Source organism: Delphinus delphis, chromosome 4 (assembly GCF_949987515.2).
Source record: "Delphinus delphis chromosome 4, mDelDel1.2, whole genome shotgun sequence".
Taxonomy (NCBI): Eukaryota; Metazoa; Chordata; class Mammalia; order Artiodactyla; family Delphinidae; genus Delphinus; species Delphinus delphis.
In genome coordinates this window covers 124,708,583-124,735,498 of record NC_082686.1, presented here as the reverse complement: position 1 = coordinate 124,735,498, position 26,916 = coordinate 124,708,583, and the positions used below count along the sequence as shown (strand labels likewise).

The following is a 26,916-nucleotide window of genomic DNA, read 5'->3' as shown; positions in this document are numbered from 1 at the left end:
TCAAACCTCTGTAGATGTCTAGAGGGTACTGAATCATGAGTCAGGGTCATAGGGAAGGTCAGGGGAATGGGAGGCAGGGACATTAGGATTACACAGGAGGGATTCCAGAAAAAATAGTGTGAGTATGGTTGTCACTAAGGTATTGGAAAGAGAGAGTACTGATAATTTGACAAGGATTGGCTGCAGAATGTGATCTATTGAGTCAAAGATGAGAGGATAAAGGTGAGAGGTTAAAAGATAGTGGAGGGGGACTTCCCTGGTGGTCCAGTGGTTGAGAATCTGCCTGCCAGTGCAGGGCACGTGGGTTTGATCCCTGGTTGGGGAACTAAGATCTCACATGCCAAGGAGCAACTAAACCTGCATGCTCTAGAAGCCCGCATGCCTCAGCTACAGAGAAGCCTGCACGCTGCAATGAAGAGCCCGTGAACACAGCGAAGATCCTGCGTGCTGCAACTAAGACCCAACACAGCCAAATAAATAAATAGATAAATATTAAAAAAAAAAAAAGGAGTGGAGGAAGTATAAAGGCTTATCATGATAAAGACAGAGAAAGCAAGGGCTGGTGATGAATTCTAGTTAGCCAGCATTGTAAAGAGAAGGGCCATGAAGACAAGCACATTATAGGAGAAAGCATATTTTTAAAAGTTAACTCTGAATTTGTGTTCTTAATAAATGCCTGTCATTCCACGGTGGGATGGGAGAGGGAGGTGTATCTTTATTACAGACACAGAGGTTTAGAATTGGTAAAGCACATAAAGTCCTCCAAGCATCTGTAGGCAACTTGACAGCGCCCCACTCATACTTAACACTGGAGCCTTTTAGCGTGCTCAGGAGACTCCCCACTGCCAAGATGTGCATCTCTGTGCTTGAAAACTCCCCCAAACTGGAAAAAGCCTAACAGCTCGCAGCAGGCAGGAGGTGCCAAAGAAATAACTCTTTCCAGAGAAGTGCTTAACCAATGACCCTAGCAAGTTGATGTCTAAATATTCCAAATCTGTCATTTCTCAGGTGGGATAATTTTGATGCCTGTGGTTTGCACCCTTTCCTGGAATTTCTCTGTAGGATTAAGCTCTAGTCATCCTCTGTGATAGCTGGCTTAATAGTGCCCCTTTTGTTTGCTGCCCTCCCTTCTTTGTATCACTCCTCACTTGTCTACCCAGGCTCCCTGTACTTTCCAAATGAAATCTTTGCCCTTGAATCTTTGTCTAAGGGCCTGCTCTGGAAGAACCTACATTAAGATGGTAGCTTCCCACTTAGAGTGACAAATACCTGCACAATATCCTTGGTGATGGTTCTGATACAATCCTGAGTATATCTAGTACTGCTTCAGAACAGCCTAATTGCCTTTTGATGGTTTTCCTTCTGATATTAAGTTGAAAGTTGCCTTCCCTAATCGTCTAACCTCTTGTACAAACGTTTGTCCTGGTTCTGCCAAATATTGGGAGAAATATATATATATGTAATTTCTCAACCCCATTTAAGAATATATATATATATATTTTTAAATGGGGTAGAGAAATCTCATAAGCATGTTTGACAGAAGACTTGCAGACCTAACCTGAGGTCCTGTAAAAACTCTCCTTTGACAAGGAGAAAATTGGTCAGCAAACATACCAACATCCAACACTATGGAGTCCGGCAAATATGATGCAGACTTAGTAACCTGGAGTTAGTCCCCAGTTCTTAGGAGAAACGGAGCCAAAAATCAGGAGCAACATTATAGCCTTATAGATGTTTACAATGCATTAAGTATGGTCACAAATAATGAACTTAAAATATTGGTACAGGGAGATAAATATAAATTTTGGTAATTACCAACACTTTGTGAATGAGATCTATGTTTAAAATATGGAAGTGGAGTAAAATATGTGATATGAGATATGGGGAATTGAATTATTATATGTAAAGGAGTTATAAAACTAAGGTTATAAAATTATAAATCCAGGAACCTGAGTGACAACCATTTGTTGGAAGATAAAGGAATATCTTTAAGTGATACCACTGTGGGAATGTCAACTTAATCAGCAAGCTGGCTAATATTTAAAGAGTCTTTCCTAAAATATATTACAAAACCAGCACAAAAGCAAGTAGTGTATTCACCTTAAATTCTTTTGGGAAAAAGAAGGATTCATAAAAGAATAAATATTTGTGTTGGGGAATTTTGGTTCTTCACAAATTTACACAAATTTGTTTCTTCACGTTACGTTTGACTATGAGTTGAGCATATGATAGACTCTTCCTTTATCTTGATGGAATTTTCCTTTCTTGTTGGAAGAGGAAATGACTTCTACTCTAGGCCTAGTTCCAGACAGCAGGGAGAAGCTTACAATCATAATGGAAGTGTTGGGAACATTGGAAGACTGTAACCAAGTTACCTTGGGCATGCACCTGAAACTACAGAAACAGAGTTCAAGAAAGTACTGCGAAAAGAGAATAGGTTTTGTGGGGAATGTCTCCAATAAAGGAACAAGGAGATAAAAATGAAACCCTTCCTATACAATTACATATGGAAAGAGGGAGGCTGCTAGAGTCCATTGTGGTCACAGGTCTCTCCAATACATTCAACTTTTAAAAGGACATGTTCAAAAGCAGGGAGGAAGGACACACGGCCAAGGATGAATACAAAGACTAGATGCCCTTGTAATGATCTTATCAGGAAGGCTACAGTCCAGAATATGCTGCACTTGCAAGATTGCTAAGGAGAGTAAAACTTCCTTTTTTTTTTTAACATCTTTATTGGAGTATAATTGCTTTACAATGTTGTGTTAGTTTCTGCTTTATAACAAAGTGAATCAGCTATATGTGTACATATATCCCCATATGTCCTCCCTCTTGCATCTCCCTCCCACCCTCCCTATCCCACCCCTCTAGGTGGTCACAAAGCACCGAGCTGATCTCCCTGTGCTATGCGGCTGCTTCCCACTAGCTATCTATTTTATATTTGGTAGTATATATTAGTCCACGCCACTCTCTCACTTCGTCCCAGCTTATCTTTCCCCCTCCCCGTGTCCTCAAGTCCATTCTCCACCTCTACGTCTTTATTCCTGTCTTGCCCCTAAGTTCTTCAGAACCATTTTTTTTTTAAATTCCATATATATGTGTTAGCATACGGTATTTGTTTTTCTCTTTCTGACTTACTTCACTCTGTATGACAGACTCTAAGTCCATCCACCTCACTACAAATAACTCAATTTCGTTTCTTTTTATGGCTGAGTAATATTCCGTTGTATATATGTGCCACACCTTCTTTATCCGTTCATCTGTCGATTAAAAATCTCTTTTTCAATCATGTTGGAAATAAAATGAATAAAGAAGAAACACGCAGTCTCACTGCTTGGAGCTAAAGTATGTTTGCAGCTGGAAGAGAGGAAGTAGCCAGATTGACCTCTTGTTTGGCTTTTGTCTTTTCTAAGGAGTTTTATACTATCTCTTGTTTTTTCTACTTCTACTGAGAGATGAAATTACCATAAGTAAAGAAATTTTCAAATATTATGATTTTAGCAGAAAAACCTTCTTTGGAAAGAGAACATTGAGGCCCAGGATAGATAAGCAGAGAGGGGATTAGTCTGGTAATGTAAATTGCATTCAAAATCCTGGATCTAATGACAGTAATGATAACAAACGCTTACATAGTTTTTACTGTGTAAGTTCTTTCTGAGTACTTATATTAATTCTTTTAAATCTCACAACAATCCTGTAAGGTAAATGCTCTTATTCTCCTTATTTGACAAATGAGAAAGTTGAGACCCGGAGAGGCATCCAAGGTCCAGCTAGCAAGTGGTAGAGCCAGGAATCGAACCCAGGAAGTCTGAGTCCGGATTCTCTGCTCTTGGCCACCAGAAAATGCTGAATTTTAGGTAACTAAAAAAATACTGAGGATGTGATTGCAGAACTTTCTCAGCAATCTTGGAGGAATCAGAGCTTGAAGGGATCACTGAGGAGTGGAGGGGGCATGTCTTGGATTTCGTGAACAGGAAGACACGTGAATACCAGGAGCGGGAGCTCCAGGGGCCTGGCATGGATACTGGCAAAGTAAACTGGAAGCAGATGGACTGTGAATATTCAGAAAAGGAAACCATGATCCTTGGGAGCCAGCACGGTTTAAAGCAAGAATAAGTCAAGCCAAAAAAAAGAAAAAAAAAAAAATAAGTCAAGCCCAATTAACTTCATGTTATCCTTGAAAGAGACCACTAGCCTGATAGGATGCTGAATCTGGATCTTAGCAAAGCTTTTGACCAAGTCTGTGCATTTATATTCTTCTTTACAAGCTGGAAAGCACAGTGTTAGCTGTAGGTAACACCACAGTAACTTGGGTAGTAGAGCAAACTCATCCAAGGAGAGTTGGTTAATGAACCACTTTCAGTGCTTACTTAACACTGTGTCTGGCATATTGGAGCCTCATGATAAATAGGTATTAAATGAACGAACCATGAAGGGTGCCTCTAATTCTGTGCTGACCCCTGACTTACTTAATGTTTTTCCTTTATCAGTGACAAAGATAAAAGTCAAGAAGGCATGTTTATCAAACTTGCTGGTGATACAAACTTAGGGCAAAGAATTATTTGGATGAGTGAGTTAATTTTTAAAACTGTCTCAATATGCTATCAAGATAATTTTTAACAGGGTAAATCTAAAATCCTGCATTTAGGTTAAAAAATCAATTAGGCAAGTATAGAAGGAAGAATACCTTGCTTGAGGGTGATTCATGTGAGAAAAAAATAGCCTAATAGTTTTGATCGGCAATAGGTGTTCTGTAAGCTAAGAGCATTCTAACTGTTCAAGGTGCTAAAAAGAATCTTAGGCCCCATTAATAAGTGTCTGCTTTACAAATGAAAGCAGGCAATGGTCCTACAGTATGTATTAATCAGAGCACACCTGGAGGTCCATTGTCAATTCTGAGAGCTGCATTTTAAAAAAGAAATATAGACAGAAAGATTGAGCTATATTCAGAGGTGACCAGAATGATCAAGTGTCTGTAAACCAGTGCTAAGAGAAATGATGGAAGGCCTGGAAAAGATAAATCTTAGAAGTGAGACAGTATTTGACTCAGCTAGGTCCAATGGGTCAAAGATAGAGAAGGTAGCTTTCAGCTCAGTATAACGATTAAAATCATTTGTAAGGGCTTCCCTGGTGGCGCAGTGGTTGAGAGTCCGCCTGCCAATGCAGGGGACACGGGTTTGTGCCCCGGTCCAGGAAGATCCCACATGCCGTGGAGCGGCTGGGCCCGTGAGCCATGGCCGCTGAGCCTGCATGTCTGGAGCCTGTGCTCCGCAACGGGAGAGGCCACAACAGTGAGAGGCCCGCGTACCGCCAAAAAAAAAAAAAAAAAGATTTGTAAGGCAAATTTGCTACCTTGAAAAAGCAGTATTCCTACTATTCTTGGAAATACTCAAACAGTTTTTATCAGGGCTAGTAACCAGGGATGCTGTTTCCACTGAGGAAGTTCAAATTTGAGTGGAAGGCTGCAGTAGATGACTTTATATTATCTTTCAATTCTAACCTTCTGAATTTGTTTCAGATTATGACACTCTTTACCTTCTTTTTTCCTCCACACCTTAAAAGCTAAAAAGATAACTATAGAAAGATAGATGGTTGGATGGATAGATAGATACTTAGGAGCTAGTAGAATATTTTGGTTTCTGTATTCATGAAAAGATAGCATTAGATCAAGTAAACTATTGTGGTCAGCAATAGCTTCCTGACACACTATATATATAAAATTAAAACTGTCAGTTTTCATCCCATATACAGTGAATTTTTTAAAATAAAGTAGCCTAGAGATTTTGGTTTCTTGAAAGTAAAATATGAAAATCACTCCTGGCTTTTTACCTTCTTTACCTCCTTCATGCCATATCATTAAGAGGGCCTGAATCAAGGTCATGAAAACTCAAGCTGTTTGATTTGGAATGAAAGAAAATCAAAGAGAACAGATGATACATGGGATGTGGAAATGAATATCAAGTTGGACAAAAGCCCAGTTTTTCTGTAATATCCAAGCTCATCATTTTTCTCTTTTGCCTTAGAAGGGAAGTTACTGTACATTAAATGTTCTATGACCTTTGCAACAGTTTCAGCTCATTCAGTTGTCATGCTCTGGAAGCTGTTTAAAAGTTACCCTGGATTTATAATAGGGCTTATGGCAATCTAATTTAGGCAGAAAAAGAAGGCATGGGGGCACTAAATGTTTTTCAAGTTTTTATTTCTTGCTACAAAAGCGCTATAGTTAATATTTCATGTCATTCTTCCTTTGATGGAATCATAGTGTAATCTAAGATTTTAAAATAAGTGTGAAGGAAACCCTATAGCATAGAATTGTTATTTACCTGCCTGGTGCTGGCCAACTCACGGAGTAAGTTGATGTCATTTTCATTTTCAACACTGACACGGAACACCTTCTCCCTGAATGGTGAAATACAGAAGAAGGAGAGAAAATTTAAAATTGGGTAATGTGTTCAAATTTTTTGGCTAGCAAAGAAGTGCTTCTCATTTAAGGTGTCAGTCACTTACCCTTCAAAGTGCTCACCAGAATTGTGAGCAGAGGCTAGGGTCACAGTCACGAGAATCAAGAACGCCAGCATTGTGCCTGATTAGGTCTTTTGGTGGGTTTCACCTGCTTTTATAATTGGGGTGTTCTTTGTTTACTTCTCCGGATTGCAAATAGGCACTATCAAGTCTTGATTAAAGGTTTTCCTGGCATTGTTGCCCTGGTAGCTGCGTAAAGTCTGCGAGTATATCTCTCTTAACACCTGTGGAAACAGCAAATAATCTGAAGTTCAGCCTGTCTGATTTGGATGTCAGACCTAGAATAGTCTGGAGGTAAAGGAGTTTTAAATAAAATCTATTTTATAGCCTTTAACAGTTTTTTGATTTGAGAATTATATAGAACAAAGTCTGTAGAATTTGACATCCCAGTCAAGGTGTAGAACATTTTCATCAGCCTAAGAAGTTCCTTTGAGCATCTCTCCAGTCTATTTCTGTACTCCCCTCAGGCAACCACCATTCCCATTTCTAGCTGCATGTGTTAATTTTGTCTGTACTAAAACTTCATATAAATGAGGTCATATGGTATATAGTTCTTTGTGTCTGGCTTCATTCATTCCAGATAACACTTTTGAGATTTATTAGTGTTTTGTTTGTATTATTGGTTTGTTCCTTTTTATTAACGAGTGGTATTCTATTGTATACCCCAGTTTATTTTCCTGTTGGTGGATATCTGATTGTTTCCAGTTTTGTGTCATCATGAATAAAGCTGCAATAAACCTTGTATACAAGACCTTTTGTAGATACATGTTTTCATTTTGGAGGGAGGTCAATATAAGAATGGAATTGCTAAATAATAATGTAGGAGGGTTTCACACTATTAAGATTCTGCCAAACATTTTTCCACAGTTGTTGTATCATTTTAAGTTTCCCCCAGTATCCAGTTGCTCTGCATTCTCCCTAACATGTTGGTGTTATAGTCTTTAATTTTGGTAATTTTAGTGAGTGTGCAGTGGTATCTAACTGTGGTTTTAATTCATATTTCCCTGATGCCAATGACATTAAACATCTTGTAATGAATTCTTTGGCCATTTGTAAGTCCTCTTTTGTGAAGCATCTATTGAAGTCTTTTGCCTTTTAAAAGAAGTTACTTGTTTGCCTTTTTATTATTTTTCTTTTATAACTTGGGTCTTTTACATTTTTTCCCAAGAAGTCTTTGACTATCCCAAGGCCTCAAACATATTTGCCTATGTTTTCTTATGGGAGCTTTGTAGTTTAGGTCATTATGCACAATGTAAGTTACGGATCAACACATTTAAAAAAACATGGGTATCCAGTAGATCCAGTACTATTGGTTGAGAAGGCTTTTCTTTCCCCATTGAATTACAGTCGATGTCTGTGTCAAATTCATTTGGCCGTATATATGCGGGGTAATTTCTGGATTTCATATTGCGTTCCATTGATCTATTTCTCTAATTTCATACAACTTTCACAATGTCTTAATTACTATATAGTAAGTCTTAAGGTCAGAGAGTATATAAATCCTTCAGCTTCTTTTCCAAGATTGCTTTGGCTACTCTAAGTACTTTACATTTCCATATATATTTCAGTGTCCACTTGTCAATTTCTATGAAAATAGAAAAATCCTGCTGGAATTTTGATTGGTGTTGCACTGATCTATAGGTCAGTTTGGGGAGAATTGATATAATTATACTTTTGAGTCTGCCAAATTATAAGCCTGTTATCTCTGTACATTAATCTGGGTCTTTGTCAAAAAGTGTGAAGGGTCTGAGATACTATCCTACATACAAGATAAAACGTTATCCAGCCACAGTTTCATAGATGCTGGCAGAAGACAAAACTCCTGGATCAAAATTGAAGGACTTTATTATGCAAGCACAGCAGACAGCATAAGCTTTATGTTTGTTTCAGTCCTTTTACTCCCCAGTCCTATGAGGATGATGTGGAGGTGGGCCCAGGTAGATGCTGGGTGCAAAGGTTTGTGTCACAATTGAGGTATACCAAGTTTAGGAACCTCTCAATCTTATAAGGGAGCTGCTAGCCAATCTGCCCAACTTTTACCCCAGAGGAGACATTAGCTTTAATATCCTGAATGGCAAACAGAACTTTCCTTTGCCCTGGAGGGGGATGTCATTTCTGTCTTTCAAGTTGTTTGCTGTACAAACATCTTTGAAAAGATAGTCCAAGATAAAAGCTGTCCCAAGACATGCAGAAACAGAGGGATCCATGAAGACTTGTCTCTCAACAGTTCCTACCTCTTTCTATACACTCTTGACTTCTGGTGAATTTTTCCGTGAGTGTGCTACTCTGTTGGTCACTCTTACTAATCTGACTGAGAGGGACTGGGACCAAATCCATTCAATTTGCCTAATATGGCATTTAATTAAGGTTAATATCAACAGGACTCCCAACAGTATGAGGAAACTAATCTGCAGTATTGACCTCAGCCATGCCTCCCCTAGGGTACCAGATCTAACCAGCTGAAGAAATTCCATAAAACATCAGTGTCTGCTTTAGAAAGTCAGGTAGCTTTTTTCTTAAATTTCAGTATTGACTGTTCCACTGTGACAACAATACAGTTACAACAGGAAATATTAGCTATTGTATAAACTCCACCATCGCCTGAAAGAAGGGAGTCTAGAGCAACTCTGTCATGTGTGACAACTTAGAGTAGGGGTTCGGATCTGGATGGCTAAAAAAAAGAATGACATAATCATTTGTGGATGACTTGTGGTATCGTACTTGGGATGGTAAACATGCTAGAGAATTTATTTCAATTGGTGCTTTGTGAATCCAAGTGGAGGGCAATTAGGATTTTCTGTTAGTAATTAACATTTGTTTTTGTTAGTTGCAATAATTTTTCATAGATATGAAAATTGCTGCTTCCCATCTCATGTTTATATATTTAAATTCTTCTTTTTTATGCACAGCTTTGGTGATTAATAAGCCAGGAGGCACCTTTGTGTCTGTTTGTGTTTCATGTAACAGCATGAGATTTGGGAGAGGCTGTAAACTGCCCCATGGAGTTATGATTCATCCTATGTGATGTCTCACTTTCTGGAAGAGCACTTCCCCAAGCATATTCCATGGTGTTAAATAGGAAAGGGTTCTAAGGTCAAACATGTTTGCTTTAAACTAAAGTAAACAAACTCATTTAGTGTAGGGCTTTTTAGAGTTGTTAATATGTATCGTAAATTATCAAAAAGGGGCTCTGATACAGCATTTCCCAAACTTATCTCACAGTAGAGTGCCAGGTTGGTTAAGTCCAGCTAAATTAGAAGGTTTAGGACTATTGCTAGATCATTGTGTTTGGTTGTGGAACGTTTTCCTCAAAAGCATCACTTAGGACCAGTGATTTTGGGAACACATTTTGGGAAACTCTAGACTGAGTTAACAAAGGGAATGACATTAACTTGTGGATTCTTGGTCTGTTTTGTTCAAGGCCAAAAAGTTTATTGTGACTTCAGTGTTAAGTTCAGTGGGCTAAGTGCTATCGGTGTGATTGTAAAATACTAAGAATATATTCAGAAGAATGTTTACAGGCATGTTTTGAACACCTACCTTGGATTATAAGTTATACTGTTTAGATGGAAGTTCAGTGAATATATACAAATGTATATATAGTTACATTTGATTACATTTAATTATATGATTTATGATACTGAAGTATAACTTGTTTTTGGAGCTGTATAAATAAAGCTTCACTGAAGGATAGACAGGTCCAAGAGAAGGAGAGATGGACCTGCACTCTCTATGTTTCTAAACAGTACCCTGCCTCCAGGATGATGTTGTCATGGATGTCAGGCTCTCCCAAGTTTCACTAGGCAGATAAGTCACTCCTCCTCTCAGGAGGGGCAAGTACTGATCACCCCTCCTGGGAGGAGTGACTCAAAGTGACTCTGAGTGTTCAGATATGAAAAGGGCTTGATTTCTGCTCTTCAAGCCCTGCTGTGCCAGGTATATTAGTGGTTAGACACAAATTTTAAGGAAGTAGTTTTCTTGACATCTTTCTTATTTTTTGTAGAGTGTGGGTTTAACAATTGGGTCAATTGATGATTCTGGGCAAACCATTCTCTCAACTTGAGTGCTACCTAGAACTGATGGGTGAGAAGTAAATAGAGGGCACTTTACTGTTAAAGGACCAGATGATTCAAGGGAAGAGAGATAAATCAGGGAATGTGCAATTTCTGTTAAGTCAGAGAAAACAGTTCTAATGACTTGGAGGAGTTCAGTTACTTTATACATATATTTGTGTCTATTGGATATTGAATAGGAAACATTTTATATAAAAATTATTCTCTCAGAAACCCAGTATCATCATCATTGTTGTCGTCATCACCATCATATTCTATCATCAGTTGCTAGACCATTTACTATGAAAGAGGAACATTATTACTTCAATTCTGATGTTTAAAACATGATAGGATTTTAGGTGATAGAAGAGGGAAGTTCCTAAATGGGAAGTTATTTTTGAAAAAAGTTAGCTTTTGTTTCTGTTTGCATCCAGTCAAAATAACTGATTGTCAGTCAATGCAATGAAAATTCTGCTCACGTTTTGAAAAAAGTTAGCTTTTGTTTCTGTTTGCATTTTTTTTAACTTTTTTGCATTTCATTTAACTTTTTGAAAAAAGTTAGCTTTTGTTTCTGTTTGCATCCAGTCAAAATAACTGATTGTCAGTCAATGCAATGAAAATTCTGCTCACGTTTTATCATAACTGAACTGTCCAGTTGTTTGTGAGGCAGCCAGAATTTCCATGTAATTTGAGTGGTATAACTGATTGATGTGGTATGCCTCCAAGGAGGTATGCCTGTGGTATGCCTCCAAGGAGGGCAAAAACGACCTGAAAATGTTATCCAGGTGTACCAATGGCCTGTTAGCTTTGTGTAATTATATTTAATATTCAGATAGACTGCCTTTTTATGGATGTGAAGAGGGAGGCTAGTAAACATTTTCTTGGAGGCTTTTCTCTCTGGCATCTACTGCTTTTGGTACATGCATGTATTTTTTTAAACATGTCATCATCATTAATGGGCATAGTCTGCATATCTCTGGTGGGAATGTTGTTTTGTTACTGAATTGCAGACCAGTATTTTTGAAAGCTGGGAGATAAACAGGACAACTTCATCCCATAAATCTTGCCACCTGACTCATCAATTTGAGGTTCCTTATTGAAACAAGGAAAACATCTTTAATCATGCAAATATTTGGAAACTGCAAGCATATCTCTATTAGGAATTTGGGACATAATTAAAATGGACAAGTTACGATTGATTAACTTATGAAGAATGGGTTAGTTAAAAGGCTGTTGGTTCTTGTTTTATCCTTATATCAACACCCCATCAATAGGAATTAAGAAAACAGCATAACTAGGTTACAGCTCCTTGCTGAGGGCAATTAATCAGGACAGAAGAGTAGGGAGGTAAATTGGAATGATGCCAAATAAATCAACCTGTTTTTGGATCTACAAAACATTTATCTTTGTTAATTCTTATAGACCATCTTAATATTTTGATCTTTGATTTGTGTATTGGATGATAGATTTTAGGGAAAGATTCGAGGTATTTTGAATTTTTAAATTAACAAATGACCTTTTTTTATTTCCATCTTAACAGCTTTGGAAACAAACTTGTAAGAAGGTGTACATTTCCACCTTTAATTCAAATAGAAATATTTGTTTTATTCTAGTTTGTAAGATAATGGCGAGCTATTTTTATCTTAAAATGCTGTAACAGAACATTCAAACTCCTTAAAACCTTTTGAGGAAAGGGCAGTGTTTTAATAAATAAATGTTAATAATATAAAATGCCATATGGGTAGAAAAATAAAAGCATAAAATCAATTCTGAAAAGAAAATGTCAATATTCTCTGACAACCTGTTTACTCTTTACCTGATACGAATCTTCAAAAAGGTCTGTGTTCTACTTTGCATGGCTCCAGTTCAATTTCAATTTATTCTTAAAATTAGTTTGGAAGGGAAGCCTCCAGGCACACAGATAATGCAGCTGATGCTGTCATTTGGCAATCTGGTTCTAACTACCAGATTGGTTTTTTTCTCTTCCCAGGTTCTAAGTCATTGAGACTCTTGTGTTTCTTTTATATTATTATGAGGTAATTTTATAGCCAAATACTATGACGCCCACTCAGGTTGACACTTGAGAGTAACAGGTTAACAACAGATTCTTCTGTAGTTGTTTGAAAAAGTTAACATTTGAGTGCTCAGAAAGATGGTCAGTACAATGGGTGTTAGCACTTGGATTTTCACCCTTTAGGAGTGGTGTATATTTTAATGTTGGAATGTTTTCAGGTCCCTTTGGAGGACTAGGTATTATATCACCATACTTTTAAATAATAAAATTCTTCCGAAGAACTCTGAGAATTAAATAGCTAAATTGACACCTTTATTGAGATTTAAAAGAAGATTCCAGAATCTTGGATTGTTCAGTTTTTTTTTTTTTAACTTCAGAGTTTTTTGGTCTCCAAATGCAAGCAGGGGTGAGCTTGCTTCACAATTAATGACCTAATTTTGTAGCACTGCATGCTGCTCCCCAGCATTGATCTGACTGGGAGGCAAGTCTGTTAAACATGATGTCAGCAGGAATTATTTTGACAGCTGCCAGAAGCAGTAACGTAAGTCTCAAAAAGTATTCATTTTAGAGTGTGGTGGTCTAGAATATTGGTCTGATGTATACATACTAATGGGCAATCAAAGACAGTAGCACAGTATTCAAGAGAAGAACCCATAAGGAAAAGCAATAACATTAATGGAACGTTGGGAGATAAGGCCGAAACACACAAAAATATCCTCTTTAATTTCAAATTAGAACAGCAGAATCAAAGCACGTTCTTCTTGATGGTCTCTGGTATTGCTTTACTGTCATGAGAAGTGATTCCACACTGTATGAAATGCCATCCCTGATACATGGAGTATTGGCTGTTGATAATACTGTTAATTACTCTTGATATTGGTCCCTCTTAATCTGAAGAGAGTGCCTCTGTGGATGGCTACTGTTTTCATTCTCAGGATTGATGATCCAGCATCAGATTACATGATAAACTTGCTCAAAGCATGGTCTTGTGTTTTCTAACAGTGTTAGATAAACATTCACTGTCTGCATTTCAGAGTGGTAACACAAGGATGAGTCAAATAGCAAATTAAATTTAGGTATGCCATCTGCTGCCTTTATTTTATGAATTCCAGCCCATAGGACATTGACTGGGCATGAATGTATAAGCCATTGTCTTTTATTGTTGGACTTACTACAAACATTGGATAAATGTTCACCCATGCTGTCGGTCTTCTTAGAAAGAGTAAAATTCAGCAAAAATGATTTTTTTTTAGTTGTTGTAAGTTTTTTGTTTTAATAAAAATAAACCTCAACAGAAGAAAAACAGCATGTACTCGTTTCTCTGAGTGCCACATCTCAGCAGGCTTCAGGAACTCATCCACAAGGGGTAAATTGTTTAACGTGTAATTGTAAGCAGAACTGTAAAAAGCCGTATTAGGCTTCCATGATTTTATTCTCCTCTTCTGGTAAAAGATCATTACTTCTCCCTGGGCCCCTCGTGGTTAAGCCTTTTATAACTTTTCCAAGAAAGTTCTTGATTTCTTCTGATGGTGACTCTTATGCTGTGTCTTTCCTTCACAGTGGTTTCTTTAAGAAATCATGTTTTCCCAAATGTTTCTGAGGCATTTTTCTTATTTTCTTTCAAAACTTAAATTATAAAAAGTCTCCATTTTGGAAGGACAATAGGTACATTTTCTTTGAGCAGTTTAATGTAAAGTATGAGTTTATAGACATGAAATTACAGTTTGGTGCTATCATTTAGAGGCATTCTTATCTTTCAATATCTGTTCCCAGTCTGGCTCTTTAAGAGCATCTGCTCAGATGCAGTGGTTACCAGGACCATTAAGAACTGCTTTTCAAGGACTTTTGTAGATTTTTAGCTAACACCATAAAATGAGCTCTCCATTTCCGAGGCTAATAAAAGTCTTAATGATATGTGCATCCAACAGATGGGACAGAGGGCTATTTTGGCAGTGGGCAGTTGAAATCTGCCCTCAGTTGTTTGTATAAGGCTCTCACTAAAGTCAATAAAAGGTAATTTTCACACACAATTTAGTTCAGAGTATAAAATGTGGGAAAGAGTGGCTGGTTTAAGTCCAATGGGCATAAGGGTAGCAGCTGGTAAAAGTTTAGTTTGATGGCAAATTCTAACCGACAGACTGACAAGTTGATCAAGAATAATACAGGACCAAGTCACAAACTGTGGACAATGGCAGCGCTTCAGAAGCTGAGAGAAGGATGTAGCTGAAGTAATTATCCCCAACATCTCTGGCATAAGCCTTGATGATTCCTTTTTCTGAAAAGCTCTTTCTCTCACTCTTTTTCTGTTCCCAGTCTTCTTTCTTTTTCACTCTCTAACTCATACCCATTTTTAAACTCATTCATTTGCTTATTTCTGCTTAGCATTTTGTCCATCAAATGGAATGTTTATATATATTAATACCTCAGTGAGAGTATCATAATGGCATCAGGCAGATGCAGAATATAATGTACATTCCTGCCCTGCAGGGTCAGGTGTGTGGCTCAAATCTGCTGATATGAAAGATGGACTCCATGTATTCTTCCTGGTTATGGTAGGGGATATTATGTTTAAGGCAGGTAAGACTTGAATGGGGATGAGAAAGAGTCTAGAGACAGGTTCATAAGTGAAAATGATGCATAGAAACTGTCAGGAGTTTGCTCTTTCATGCACTTATTAAATGAATTGTTAATGATTTATGCATATTAATAGCTTCATGTATTTTGGAAATTAAAAAAACGAGTTAATGTTTTCGGCATGCATTATTTTATCTGATGCCGGTGATCTCTGAATATGGTTTAAATGTATGCATGGTAGGTATGCAGAACAGTTTCGTATTCTAGTTCAATCTTCGAAGGCAAGTACTGTAACTCTGTACTCCAAAAATACATGACAAATGAGAAATGAGCTTAAAGTCATGGAATTAATGATATTTCGTTAGGCTACTGCAGGGTTTCTTAATCTTAACATTATAGAAATTTTGGTCTGGTAATTCTTTGCTTGGGGGTTGTCCTGTGCATTTTAGTCTGTTTAGCAGCATCCCTGGACCCTACCAATTAGATGTCGGTAGTAACCCCTTTATGCCCTCTGAGTTGTGACGACTAGAAGTGTCTTCAGACTTTGCTGAATGTTCCCTCAGGGCTAAACCTGTCCTGTTGAGAACCACTGCTCCACTGGTAGGATTAGCTTGCTTCCAAGTCACGCTAAGGCTTCTGAACTTCAGTAAGACTGTAGACCCAGATGGAGAGGCAAATCAGGAAGAAGGTATACGTGTAGTATGTTTAGATTAGACGTCAGTCATGCCTTTTATGGCTCCATCATCATCCATAAGAACCTATTAGAGCATTACATCACGAGACAACATCAGCGACAATGCGGTACTTACATGCCAGCATGAAAACGATGCTTGCTCCAATAGATTATTTCCTGGAACTGAGCAGTGCAGAGAGGTTGGTGGCCTTGTAGGCAGCTGCGGTTTTGTGAGGTGAAGTGGAACAACTGTACCCAGGGCAAAAGAAGCCTTGAAACATGGCCTGAGGAGTAGAAGCTCAGATGTGACAAGTTGGAACACAGCAGCCGTTGCCTACAAAGAGGGTGGCAGTTACTGAGTGTGGGAGGCTTTTCTTGACTAGAGGTAACTTGAATTCTTTAACATTCCTTGGCATTTGTTTCTTCTGAACATCTGCAAGCACTTCGAGTCCCCCAGAGGAACTTGAGTTCCATGCACAGTCCAGCTGGGCCTAGAGCCTGTGACCACAGTAAACAGACTGATGCTTTCTCACTCTTCCCTGTATTTCTTGGGCTTGATTCCTTCTACCCTTTCCAGATGAAGACAAGCTGGGGCAGGGGCAACTAGGAGCTGAGTACTTCTAATTTCTTTCTGTTTTAGTTATGATACTGCTGCCCCAGAATGAAGTAAAGAAGAGGGGCCCATTTCTTGTTAATTCTTGTCTCCATGATCCAATTAAACGATGTTTGTTATCCTTGACATTTCCCCATAGCACATTCTGAACTTCAGCCTACCTAATGCTGTTAGTTAAAATCTGTGTAAGCACCAGACATCCTTCCTTATTTATGTTTTTTAATTTTACATTGAACACATATTTTTTTAAGTTTTAAAGGTGTATTCTGTTTATTTAGAATTCTAAAGAACCAGTGTAATTTGCTGATTTCTAAGTTATAGAATTCTTAAAAACGTGTAGCTGCTCACTAGGTGATTTAAAAGAGGGTGGTTTCAAGACTGAAGTGAATGGTGCATCTTCTTTTGAAGTGAGATTGTGCTTCAGTGAGAGTTTGAATGTGGATGCTGAGTACATTTCAGGGGTAGGGGATTATGGGTGATTGTTGAAAGCCTGCTTAGTTGCTCAGATCTTTTTGATAACAGGCTGTTTCAAGTTAGTTTTGGTCTTTCCAGGTGCCGTAGTTGCCCAAACACACCAGGCATTTTCAGACACCCATGCGTTTGCTTGTGCTCTGCCAGCTGCTTGAAATAGCTTTCTTTCTGAAGCCAAGCTGAGAAAATTCTTCACCTCCTTCCCACAATTCTTTGAATCCAAGGCACAGTGTCCCCCTCCCCATTTTTTTTTTTTTTTTTTTAATTTCGGCCAAACCACGCAGCTTTCGGGATCTCAATTCCCTGACCAGGGATTGAAAGCAGGCCATGGCAGTGAAAGCGCCACATCCTAATCACTGGACCACCAGGGAACTCTCCCTGTGTTAATGTGTCCTAATTTGCTGTGATTCTTACAATGAATAGCATATCATAATCAAATTGGTGACTTTTCTTCTTAATGGTATGTAAAGTAATGGTTTATTTTGTAACTGATGGTGACTTAGATTTGATGAAATACAATATATGAATCTACACTGCCAATGTGTTATCCAAGTAGAAATGTGCAGTAGGCAGTTGGAAGTGATTGTCTGGACCTTTGGAAAGGTGAAGGTACAAAATACATTCACCCATCCCAACATTCCTCAAAGTCTCAGTCCTTTACAGCATCAACTCTAAGGCGGAAAAGCACACTCCTGAGAGATCATGTAATCTGGGGATTGATGAGAAACCAATGAGGATGTAAATTTATACAGCTGTGTAACTATCACCAAAATCCAAATTTTAGGATCTTTCTATCACCCCAAATAGATCTCTCAGGCCCCTGTGCAGTTAATCACTGCTCCCATCCCCGGTTCCAAGCAATCACTGATCTGCTCTCTATGTCCATAGATTTTTTTCTGGGCATTGCATATAAATTGAATGACCTGGATTATTTCATTTAGCATAATGCTTTTTGAGGTTCATCCATGTTGTAGTATTTATCAGTAGTTCATTCCTTTTATTGCTGAATAATATTTCATTGTCTAGATGGACCACATTTTGTTTATCCATTTACCAGTTCATGGGTGTTTTTGGTATTATGAATAATAATAATAACATTCACATATAAGTCTTTGTGTGGATATATGTTTTCATTTCTCTTGGGTAGATACAGAATAATATCTTGATTAAACTATGTGTTCTTGTCTCAAGAGCAGGATATTCTATAGACATCTTTGCAATTTTTGTTTTTTTTGTGTGTGGCCTCTCCCGTTGCGGAGCACAGGCTCCGGACGCGCAGGCTCAGCGGCCACGGCTCATGGGCCCAGCCGCTCCGCGGCATGTGGGATCTTCCCAGACCGTGGCACGAACCCGTGTCCCCTGCATCGGCAGGTGGACTGTCAACCACTGTGCCACCAGGGAAGCCCCTGCAATTTTCGTTTTTACATGGGGTTGTATTGAAATCTTGAGTTATATACCTAAAAATTAAAATACTAATGAGTATGTGAATATGAGAAGTGCAGCTAAAAGGCTGTTAAAATTTACTTGGCATCTGGTACAATTTACTGTCATTCACTAGTAACTACCTCCAGTCTTCCTGTCTGGAATAAAAATGACATACATTATATTTACTACTCTGCTAATACCACCAAAAAGCCTAGCAATTTTCATTTCCAGACTGCTCTGAGGCAATGTAGCAATCTAATTCTTTAAAACTGTGTCCTTGAATGTATCATTTCACCTCCTCCCTTTTTTGTTCCTTTATGTTTGAAGGACATTTTACATTTGACAACTGGGATTTAATTGATTCTTAAAGGGGCTAAGAGGAAAAATGTTATTTGTTTTAAAACCTTTTCAAATCCAGAACAACATGCAAGATAGCTTATTAATTTGCCAGAGAACTTAAGAGGTTAGAAAATTTCCCCTACCTTGATTTGCTCTGTTCTCTGCCTTCTTACAACTGCAGAGCAATCTAGAGTCCAGTTCTACGTTTGCATATTTTTGACAGTATGAATAGGGAAAATGTGATGATGATGAATGTTAAAGTAATGTTAACAATAACACTTCTCAGGACATTTCAGCTAAGTTGGTAGTGATAGAATAAGACTTATAATATGGTCATTCATTCATTGATTGATTCATCTATTCATTAAACTAGACTTTTATTATTTCTACACGTATTTATTTAGCATCTTCCCAGTGCTTGACACTGGGCTAGGCACCCTGATTACAACTGTGAACAGCAGTTTAAATTGTACATAGTAAAGAAAGAAACTATTTAGCATATGGCTTTCCCAACTAATTAAAAAAAGAGTTAATTTGCTTTGGAAGAAGAAATTTGCAACTTTGAGTTACTTGGTTTAAAGATCCTTGGGGCTTCCCTTCAGCTCTTTGATATAATAGCTTGGTCGGCATTTTTCCTAAATCACCTATGAATTTGGTACTGAGCAGCTTCTAAGATCAGGCAACACATGACCAAGGACAAGAAGAATCATTCTCTAAATTGAAAATTCCAAGACCTCCAAGATGAGGCCTTCTGAACCCTGTGTCTCTTGTTGAAACCTAGGGAGAAAGATATAAATATTGTTCAAAAATAAAAATGCAAGATTAATTACAGGCATCTCAACACAGAATAAAAATGTGCTGTGTTCTATTCATCTAAAATTCTTGCACATTTCTTTACACTGTTGATCTTGTACAAGATGCTTAATGTTTGCTTCAGTTGAGTGTGACACAATAGATCCTTGGTTAAAAATGACTGCTCTCTTGGGTACCAGATTCCCAGATTAATTTCCAGATGAAGCATGATTTAATTTTTAAATTCAAACTTTTCTGCATCAAAATGAGCACTCATCAGGGACATCTAGGGAGTGAAACTTCTTATAAACTAGAGAAAATGCTATCCTAAGTTTTGGGAAGAAAGCCTAGAAACTAATGATGCTGTCATCTAAGAGAAAAATCATTTTCAACACAGGCATGTATCAAGTTACACTTCAAATTTATTAAATTCTAATTCATAGGGATATGGAGTTGTCCAGTGACCCTACAAAGACAATCTCACTGTAGTCCAACATCTATACTACATTTTCCAAAGTGTGGACATCCATAATACTGGTTGAGTCATACCGGGGTCACTCTAGTTTCTCTCTAGACTTTTCTTATATAACATTAACAAAACATTGAGTTCCAGTATTGTGACGTTGTGATTTATAATAAGAAATATATATTTGGTTTTTGTCCCCATTCCTAGCACAGAGCTCCTAAAACCCTTGGAATTTCCTAAGTGATAAGAGCCATAAAGGCGTCTTGATTTTCATAATAAACCCCTTTCAACCACATCTGAGTGTATGTTAATAAGGTGACTTTTGGAAAGCACATAAGTATGGGGGCTGGTTGCCGGGAGAACTAACTGTGTCATTAGATGGTTGGAACTTTCAGTCCCACTTGCCTGCCGTTGGGGAGGGAAGAGGAGTGGAGGTTGAATCAGTCACTGATGGCCAGTGGTTTAATCAATTGTGCCTGTGTAATGAAGTCTTCACAAAACTCCAAAAGGATGGGGTTTGGAGTTTCTGGGTTGGTGAAAGCACGAAGATTCAGGGAGAGTGCTGCACCCAGAGAACATGGAAGCTTCCAGCCCCTTCCCACATAGCTTGCCCTATGCATCTCTTCCATCTGGCTGTTCCTGAGCTATATCCTTTTATAATAAAGCAGTAATCTAGTAAATAAAGTGTTTCTCTGAGTTCTTTGAGCCACTCTAGCAAATTAATTGGGTGGTGGGAGCCTCTGTTCTACAGCTGGTCAGTCAGAAACACAGGTGATAATCTGGACTTGTGATTGGCATCTTGAAGCAGTGGAGGCGGGGTGAGCAAGGCTTGTGGGTCTGAACCCTTAACGTGTGGGATCTGATGCTATCTCCAGGTAGATAGTGTTAGAATTGAGTTATTTCTGCTGGTGTCGCAGAAGTTGCTTGGTGGTATTAAACACACGCACACACACACCCCCCCCCCCCCCAGAAGTATCAACCAGTGCCAAATTAGTAAGTGCAATTTAAAGATTCTCTATATGTTAGTGCAATAGCTTTTTTTTTTTTTTGCGGTATGCGGGCCTCTCACTGTTGTGGCCTCTCCCGTTGCGGAGCACAGGCTCTGGACGCGCAGGCTCAGCGGCCATGGCTCACGGGCCCAGCCGATCCACGGCATGTGGGATCTTCCCGGACCGGGGCACGAACCCGTGTCCCCTGCATTGGCAGGCAGACTCTCAACCACTGCGACACCAGGGAAGCCCAGTGCAATAGCTTTTAAGTAGAAAAAACTGTGTTTGGTTTTGAACTATCAGAATAGGAATACAACCTATGTTTATTGTCTGCCAGAATTAGATCAGAGATGATCTGAGTTCCACAAATATGCCTTCACTACCACAGGCCCACAGGAGAAAGTGGGGATTTTGACTATCCAAGGAAGCATGCCCTAAGGAACACTCAGCCTCCTGTTTTCTCCTGGTATTATGCATATGCGGATGGTGGCCAGGTGGAGGGTTTGGCTAGCCCCGCTAATTGCTTTTATCTGGAGGAACAAGCGAATAGTGCAGTAACAGTGTGCTACCCCTAGGTACAAATTAAACAGCACTAAAGTGCACTTAGAAGAAATTAGCCAAGCTCCAGAATGGAAAGTGACTTTAAAAAATTCATTCTCTTTTTATTTCAATTTTACGATTAATGGGAAATGAATAAATGAAAAGACCAAGCACAGAGAGGAAATGGTAAGGGATTAATACAACACAAAGCTTTTATAGATATATTTGAATGGACTGAATAAAGGAGATGGATTTGTAATCATTTTCCTAGTTTTAAAGATCATTATTACTTAAAAAAATTATTATTTTGGAAATCCCCAGGCTAAGCCAGTGTACTTTGGATTTCAGAGTACAGAAATCACAAAATTTTTATTTGTTCTCCCGAATAGAAGCAATGCTATAGCTGTCCTCTCTCTCTGTCTAGGCAGATGTGAGTTTTCTTTATGTTGTATCAAGGCAGAAGACTTAGTCCCAGGCATAATATGAGCTGCTTACACTTGAAGTTAAAATTATACTTCTAACAACTTTGGAGTGTAAAAAATGGTACAGCATTGGCACACCATTGGTATATGTTTCACAAAATATAAGGAGAACAAATAGATTCCTAAACAGGTAAAAGGCATTCCACAGTATACAAAATTCAACTGTTCTTCCTCCCCCTAGTTTGAAATATTATCTGATCAGTTGGATGGATCAGTTTATATATTATTGTATTGTATCACTGTATTATTGTATTATTTATGAAGACCTTACTCTGTGCCAGGCTCAGTACTAACAACTTACCATAGATTGTCTATTTTGGTTTTCATATTTGTTCTATGAATTATACCTATATTATATTTGAAGAAACTGGGACTTAGAAAAAAGTAATTGTTCAAGGTCACACGATTGGTCAGGGAGCCCAGAACTGAATCAGAGACATTATGTTTATTTGTACTTGAAAGAACAGGAAGGCAGACCTTTGTAAGTCTGGAAAGGGGAGAGTCATCTGAAAAAAAAAAAAGTGTGAACAGGTGTGGCTTTCACACAGATGCTTCCACCTGCCTCTTGATTGAGTCTTCTCCATGGTGAATTAAGAACAAAATAACACAAAAACTTCATGTCAGAATATTGAAGTAATTGGAATAGATCTCATTTTCTTTGGCTAGACAACGTAGTATTAAGTGCTTTCTCCCAACTGGCATTCTTATAAATTATCATTATTTTTTTCAGACAGTTTTCTACACAGGTGGCTTGAGTTTTTTGTTGCAGAATTAGTTCACATGGTCTCACAAAAATATGTTAAATGTTGTTACATGTGCTTTACTGAAATGAAATATTTAACATTTAATGAATTCCCTTTCCTCACTGGTAAGTCTAATCTATCTGGCACAATTTAAAAATAAATTTTATTTATGAGTCTCTTGTTTTCCTGTTGTTTCCATATTTATTCAGTATCTTTTATTAACTACTTCCTCGGGGATTTAACTATCTTCTGGATTAGTCAGCCGTGGTCCAGAAGGCCAACCAGAAAATTCATTGGTCTCTAAGAGAATAATCATGTAAGATGCTTCTAGAATATTATTTGAGGAGGAGGGTGATAAGTGTGTGTGTGTAGTATTGTTACACTTTTGAGTGCTGTGTATTTGAGGTATGTGAATAACAATTTTAAATGCTTGAATTTCCTTACAATCTTCTTGAGTATCCAGAAATATTTTTAGGGTTTTGTTAATACTAATTTCTGTAACAATATGGGATTAACTAATGTAACCTTAGTTTCTATAGGAAGAACTTGATATTTAAATGATAAAAATTATGTCAAATATTCTACTTTGGAGACTGGATGACTTTTGTGACTGTATATGGACTAAAGTTAGCAAATAATTGCCCATTTTCATTCTGAGCTGTGGAGACTACTTTCTTTCTTTCACTTGTGACAGAGCAGCCCGGCCTGGACCAAGCTGCATCCATCTCATACCTTGGCCTCACTTCATGATGCATTTCCCTCTGTGCCCAAACCTCCACTGTGTGCCATGGACGGACCAATTCAAGGGCCTGTCCTGATAGGCCTGCTCATGTGCTCAGTGTGTCAAGAGGGGGACTCCGGAAAGTGAGAAAAGAGAATGAAGTGAAGAAAGAGAATGGGAGGAGGAAGTAAGGAAAGAGTGAAGGAAAGACAGATACAGGAAGAAATAGCGAGAAACCGCAGGAAAAGGGGACGGGAAAGGGGTTAAGAGATTTAGGACAAGTCTGGGGAAAGGGAGGAATACAAAGCAGCAGAGAAGACTCTTTTTCCTGTAGCTTTCTTCTCTTAAAGCAGGCTTCTCAGTGTGAGATACATAGAGAAAAACCAGGGAGTTTGTGAGTTGGGATTTGACAAAATTACATGATTATTTCCTCTCACTTCTAACCACAAGTTGACATATCCCTCAACTATGAATTTAAGCCACAAACCACTGTCATATTAGCAACACCCATGACTTTGTCTTTAATAGAAATAACAAATGTTTTCATGTTACAGTGTAATTGTTGCAGATATCTTGAAATATTAACTATCCTCACAACTACTTTGAAATTATGGTCGTTACTAGACTTGTCACTAGATCTTCTTATTTCATGCTTTAATAAAAAAAGCACATATACTATACTACATATACTATATTTGGTTTTTAAATATTTTAAACTGTTTCAGTATAATCAGTTTTCTTTTTAATCTTATGAATTTTATTTTATGCATTTAAAAATATTATTCTGAGAAGGGATCCATAGGCGTCACCAGATATTAAAGGGGGTCAGTGGCACAAAAAAGGTTAAGATCCTCTGCTGAACAGCAAAGCTTCCCACGTGAACAGCTTACAGTATATCTGAGATATTTATGCTCTTATTTCAGGGAAAGTGAGGGTTGATTACAGAGGGGAGGAAGAGCTTAGAGTAGCAAGAAGCTTTATGAACTAGCAGGCTTGAGTTCGTGGGGGAGAACCCCTCAGACAAGAGCAAGGTCACTCACCAGGGAAAATGGAGGCCCATTAAAGGGACTCTTTTTGGCTTCTTCCGTGGAACAGGGGAAGATGGTACATGGATTCTTCCTAAGAAATGTACTACCCCTGAGTTCCAGAGACTCTCTTCTATTTGTTTGGGCATAAAGTTCAAATGACTTTGATCTTGCCCACATTCATATCTGACCTGCAAAATTTTAATTCATTAAATTTCATCTCATAGAGCATAATGCTAACAGTGTCTTTAAATATGGGTAGCTGTAAAAGGATTAATTTCTCCTCAGTGCCCAGACTTCTCAATGCCCAGAGGTTTGACTGATGACTTTTCCTTCATGTAGTCATTTTCTTCCTTTTAAGTAATATATAAGGTCAAATTCTAATAAATCCAGAGTCATACTCCATATGTCATTTGGTACTCTCCAATCTAAAATCTGTATACATGCCAATTTCTCCTCAGTTTTTGAACAATAAAATTATTAGAATAAAGGGCATTGTCGTTGATTGGATGGTTGCTTCTTTGCATGGACTCCTGAAGTTTTCTCTGCATCACTTGCTGAGTTCCCAACTTTGCAGTAAAAGGCTTCAAAGTAAATGGAGTCCTTTCCTTTTTAAACTGTAACAAACAGTGATGGTCCAAGGACTATACAGAAAGTGTCACACTCAGATGAGCAGTACTGAAGTGCAGAATAATATCACTAACTGGCCATCGGTGACATATTCCGTTTCTTGGTATCCAGGAGACTGAAAATCACTTGGTTTTCTTTATCTAGGCTACAGCTGTCTTGGGCCTGATTCCAATCATTTTGATCTGGTGAGGATTCTTGTTGGCAACATAAATGCAGTTGAGGAGGGGCTGTAATGACATGGTGGTGACAGCTGAAATGTGTTTCCTCATTTTGATCTAGGTGCATGTTCTCAGTAGTATTGCTGGAGACCATATGCTTATTCCTCTCACACATCTAGGAGAAGATTTTTTAAAGAGACCAAAAGGTATTTTTTTCCTCCATTAAACTCTGGACAGAGAGCAGTTGTGAGCCAGTGTTGGTTAATCTATCATATTATAAAGTATGAAAATCCATAAACAGAAAAAACACACATAAGTACCCCTGTGTGCCCACTTGGTCTCAAAGGAATTCATTCGTCAGGAGAGGTGGCATCACAGCAGCTTTGTTAGCCTAATTATGATGTATTTCCTTTTAACTAGTTTGTATACGATAATTGATCAAAAGTCTTCATAGCAGTCTTCCCAGAGCAATTCATTAGTTCAGTAAAACAATGTAATAGTTGGAACATGCTTGCTTCATAATCATTTTGTTAGGGAAAAAAAAAAAGAACAGCAGCTGTAGTTCAGCGTAGAGGGCCATCTGAAACAGTTGATTTATCAAAATGAATTGACCTTGGCAGTTTCCATTCTGGGGCTTAGATAGAGAAACAAAATTAGAATTCAGTGCTGCTCACATTGCCAGAACAAAGTAACGGTGGCTTATTTTCCACTAACATTATGGGTTACACCATGGATAGAAAATGCAGAATTTATCCAGCCGTACAGATTAAGCCGCACGTCTAAGTGACCAATAAATGGAGTAAAAGCATTCCCTGCTCTCCCTCCATAGGAAAATGGCAGGCCAATACCTTCTTTTAAACTTGGACCTACTGTCTTATCCCAGAGCACAGACAACCAAGGTAATATAACACATTCTAGCATACCAGGAAAACAATGGACTGAGAGAGTTAAAGGTGAGCTTGCAACATGATTACTCCCGCCTCCCCCTTCCCCGCTCCGCCGACCACACAGTAAAATGGACCATCCCTCTGACTTCCATAGGGTTGCACTTTGGGAAAATCCACAGCTGTATACATTCAAAACTTTTATCCTTTTCCAATCCACCCTCTCTTCTTAAAAACTGTGGCTTAATTCATTTGGTTTAGCAGCTGCCTCCTTAGAGCACGTGCCTCCCAGATACACAGATTACATCGGTAACTGACCATCTGTGCTCTACAGTCACCCGTATCAGCTCCAGATCTTTTTGGCTTCTCTCTCCAAGCTCTCAGTGGGATACTTGACCCTCAGGTACTGGGATGCAGTCAGAGATGCAAAGAGGTTTGGATTACACACAAGGGATGTAGAGCTGAATGATTCCATGAAAGTAGCCTGTATATGACTGTGAACATTTTTTTTTTAATACAGGGAGATTCTGCAAATACCTAAACTTATTTTCCCCTTACCTACCTTATCTTGCCTAAAAGGAAGTAGATTTTTCCAGGCCAGTGCTCATTTGTTGTTGCCACTTAGCTTTTAAGGTCCTGAATCAGGCTCTCGCTCACACTGCCAGGAAGAATGCTCAGCTGAATATATCATCAGCTTCCAACATTTTCTCATTCTGGAGACTTTGTGGCCTGCCTAGCTATGTTGCCTTGGGCGCCAAGTCTGTTCTGTGGGGACCAATTGGGGAGCTCGGCAGAGAGACAGT

General features: G+C 38.4%; 1 protein-coding gene across 1 annotated transcript in view; it reads right to left on the bottom strand.

Annotated features, from left to right (window-relative positions):
- Window positions 1-6,578, bottom strand: part of CPB1 (carboxypeptidase B1) — a 39,658-nt gene extending 33,080 nt beyond the window's left edge. Inside the window, exons 1-2 of the mRNA XM_060010081.1 lie at window positions 6,508-6,578; window positions 6,324-6,399 (exon numbers count right to left, since the gene is read on the bottom strand). Coding sequence (XP_059866064.1) covers window positions 6,324-6,399; window positions 6,508-6,578 — 147 coding nt within the window. The remainder of the gene's footprint in view (window positions 1-6,323; window positions 6,400-6,507) is intronic.
- Between the last annotated feature and the right edge of the window lie 20,338 nt (window positions 6,579-26,916).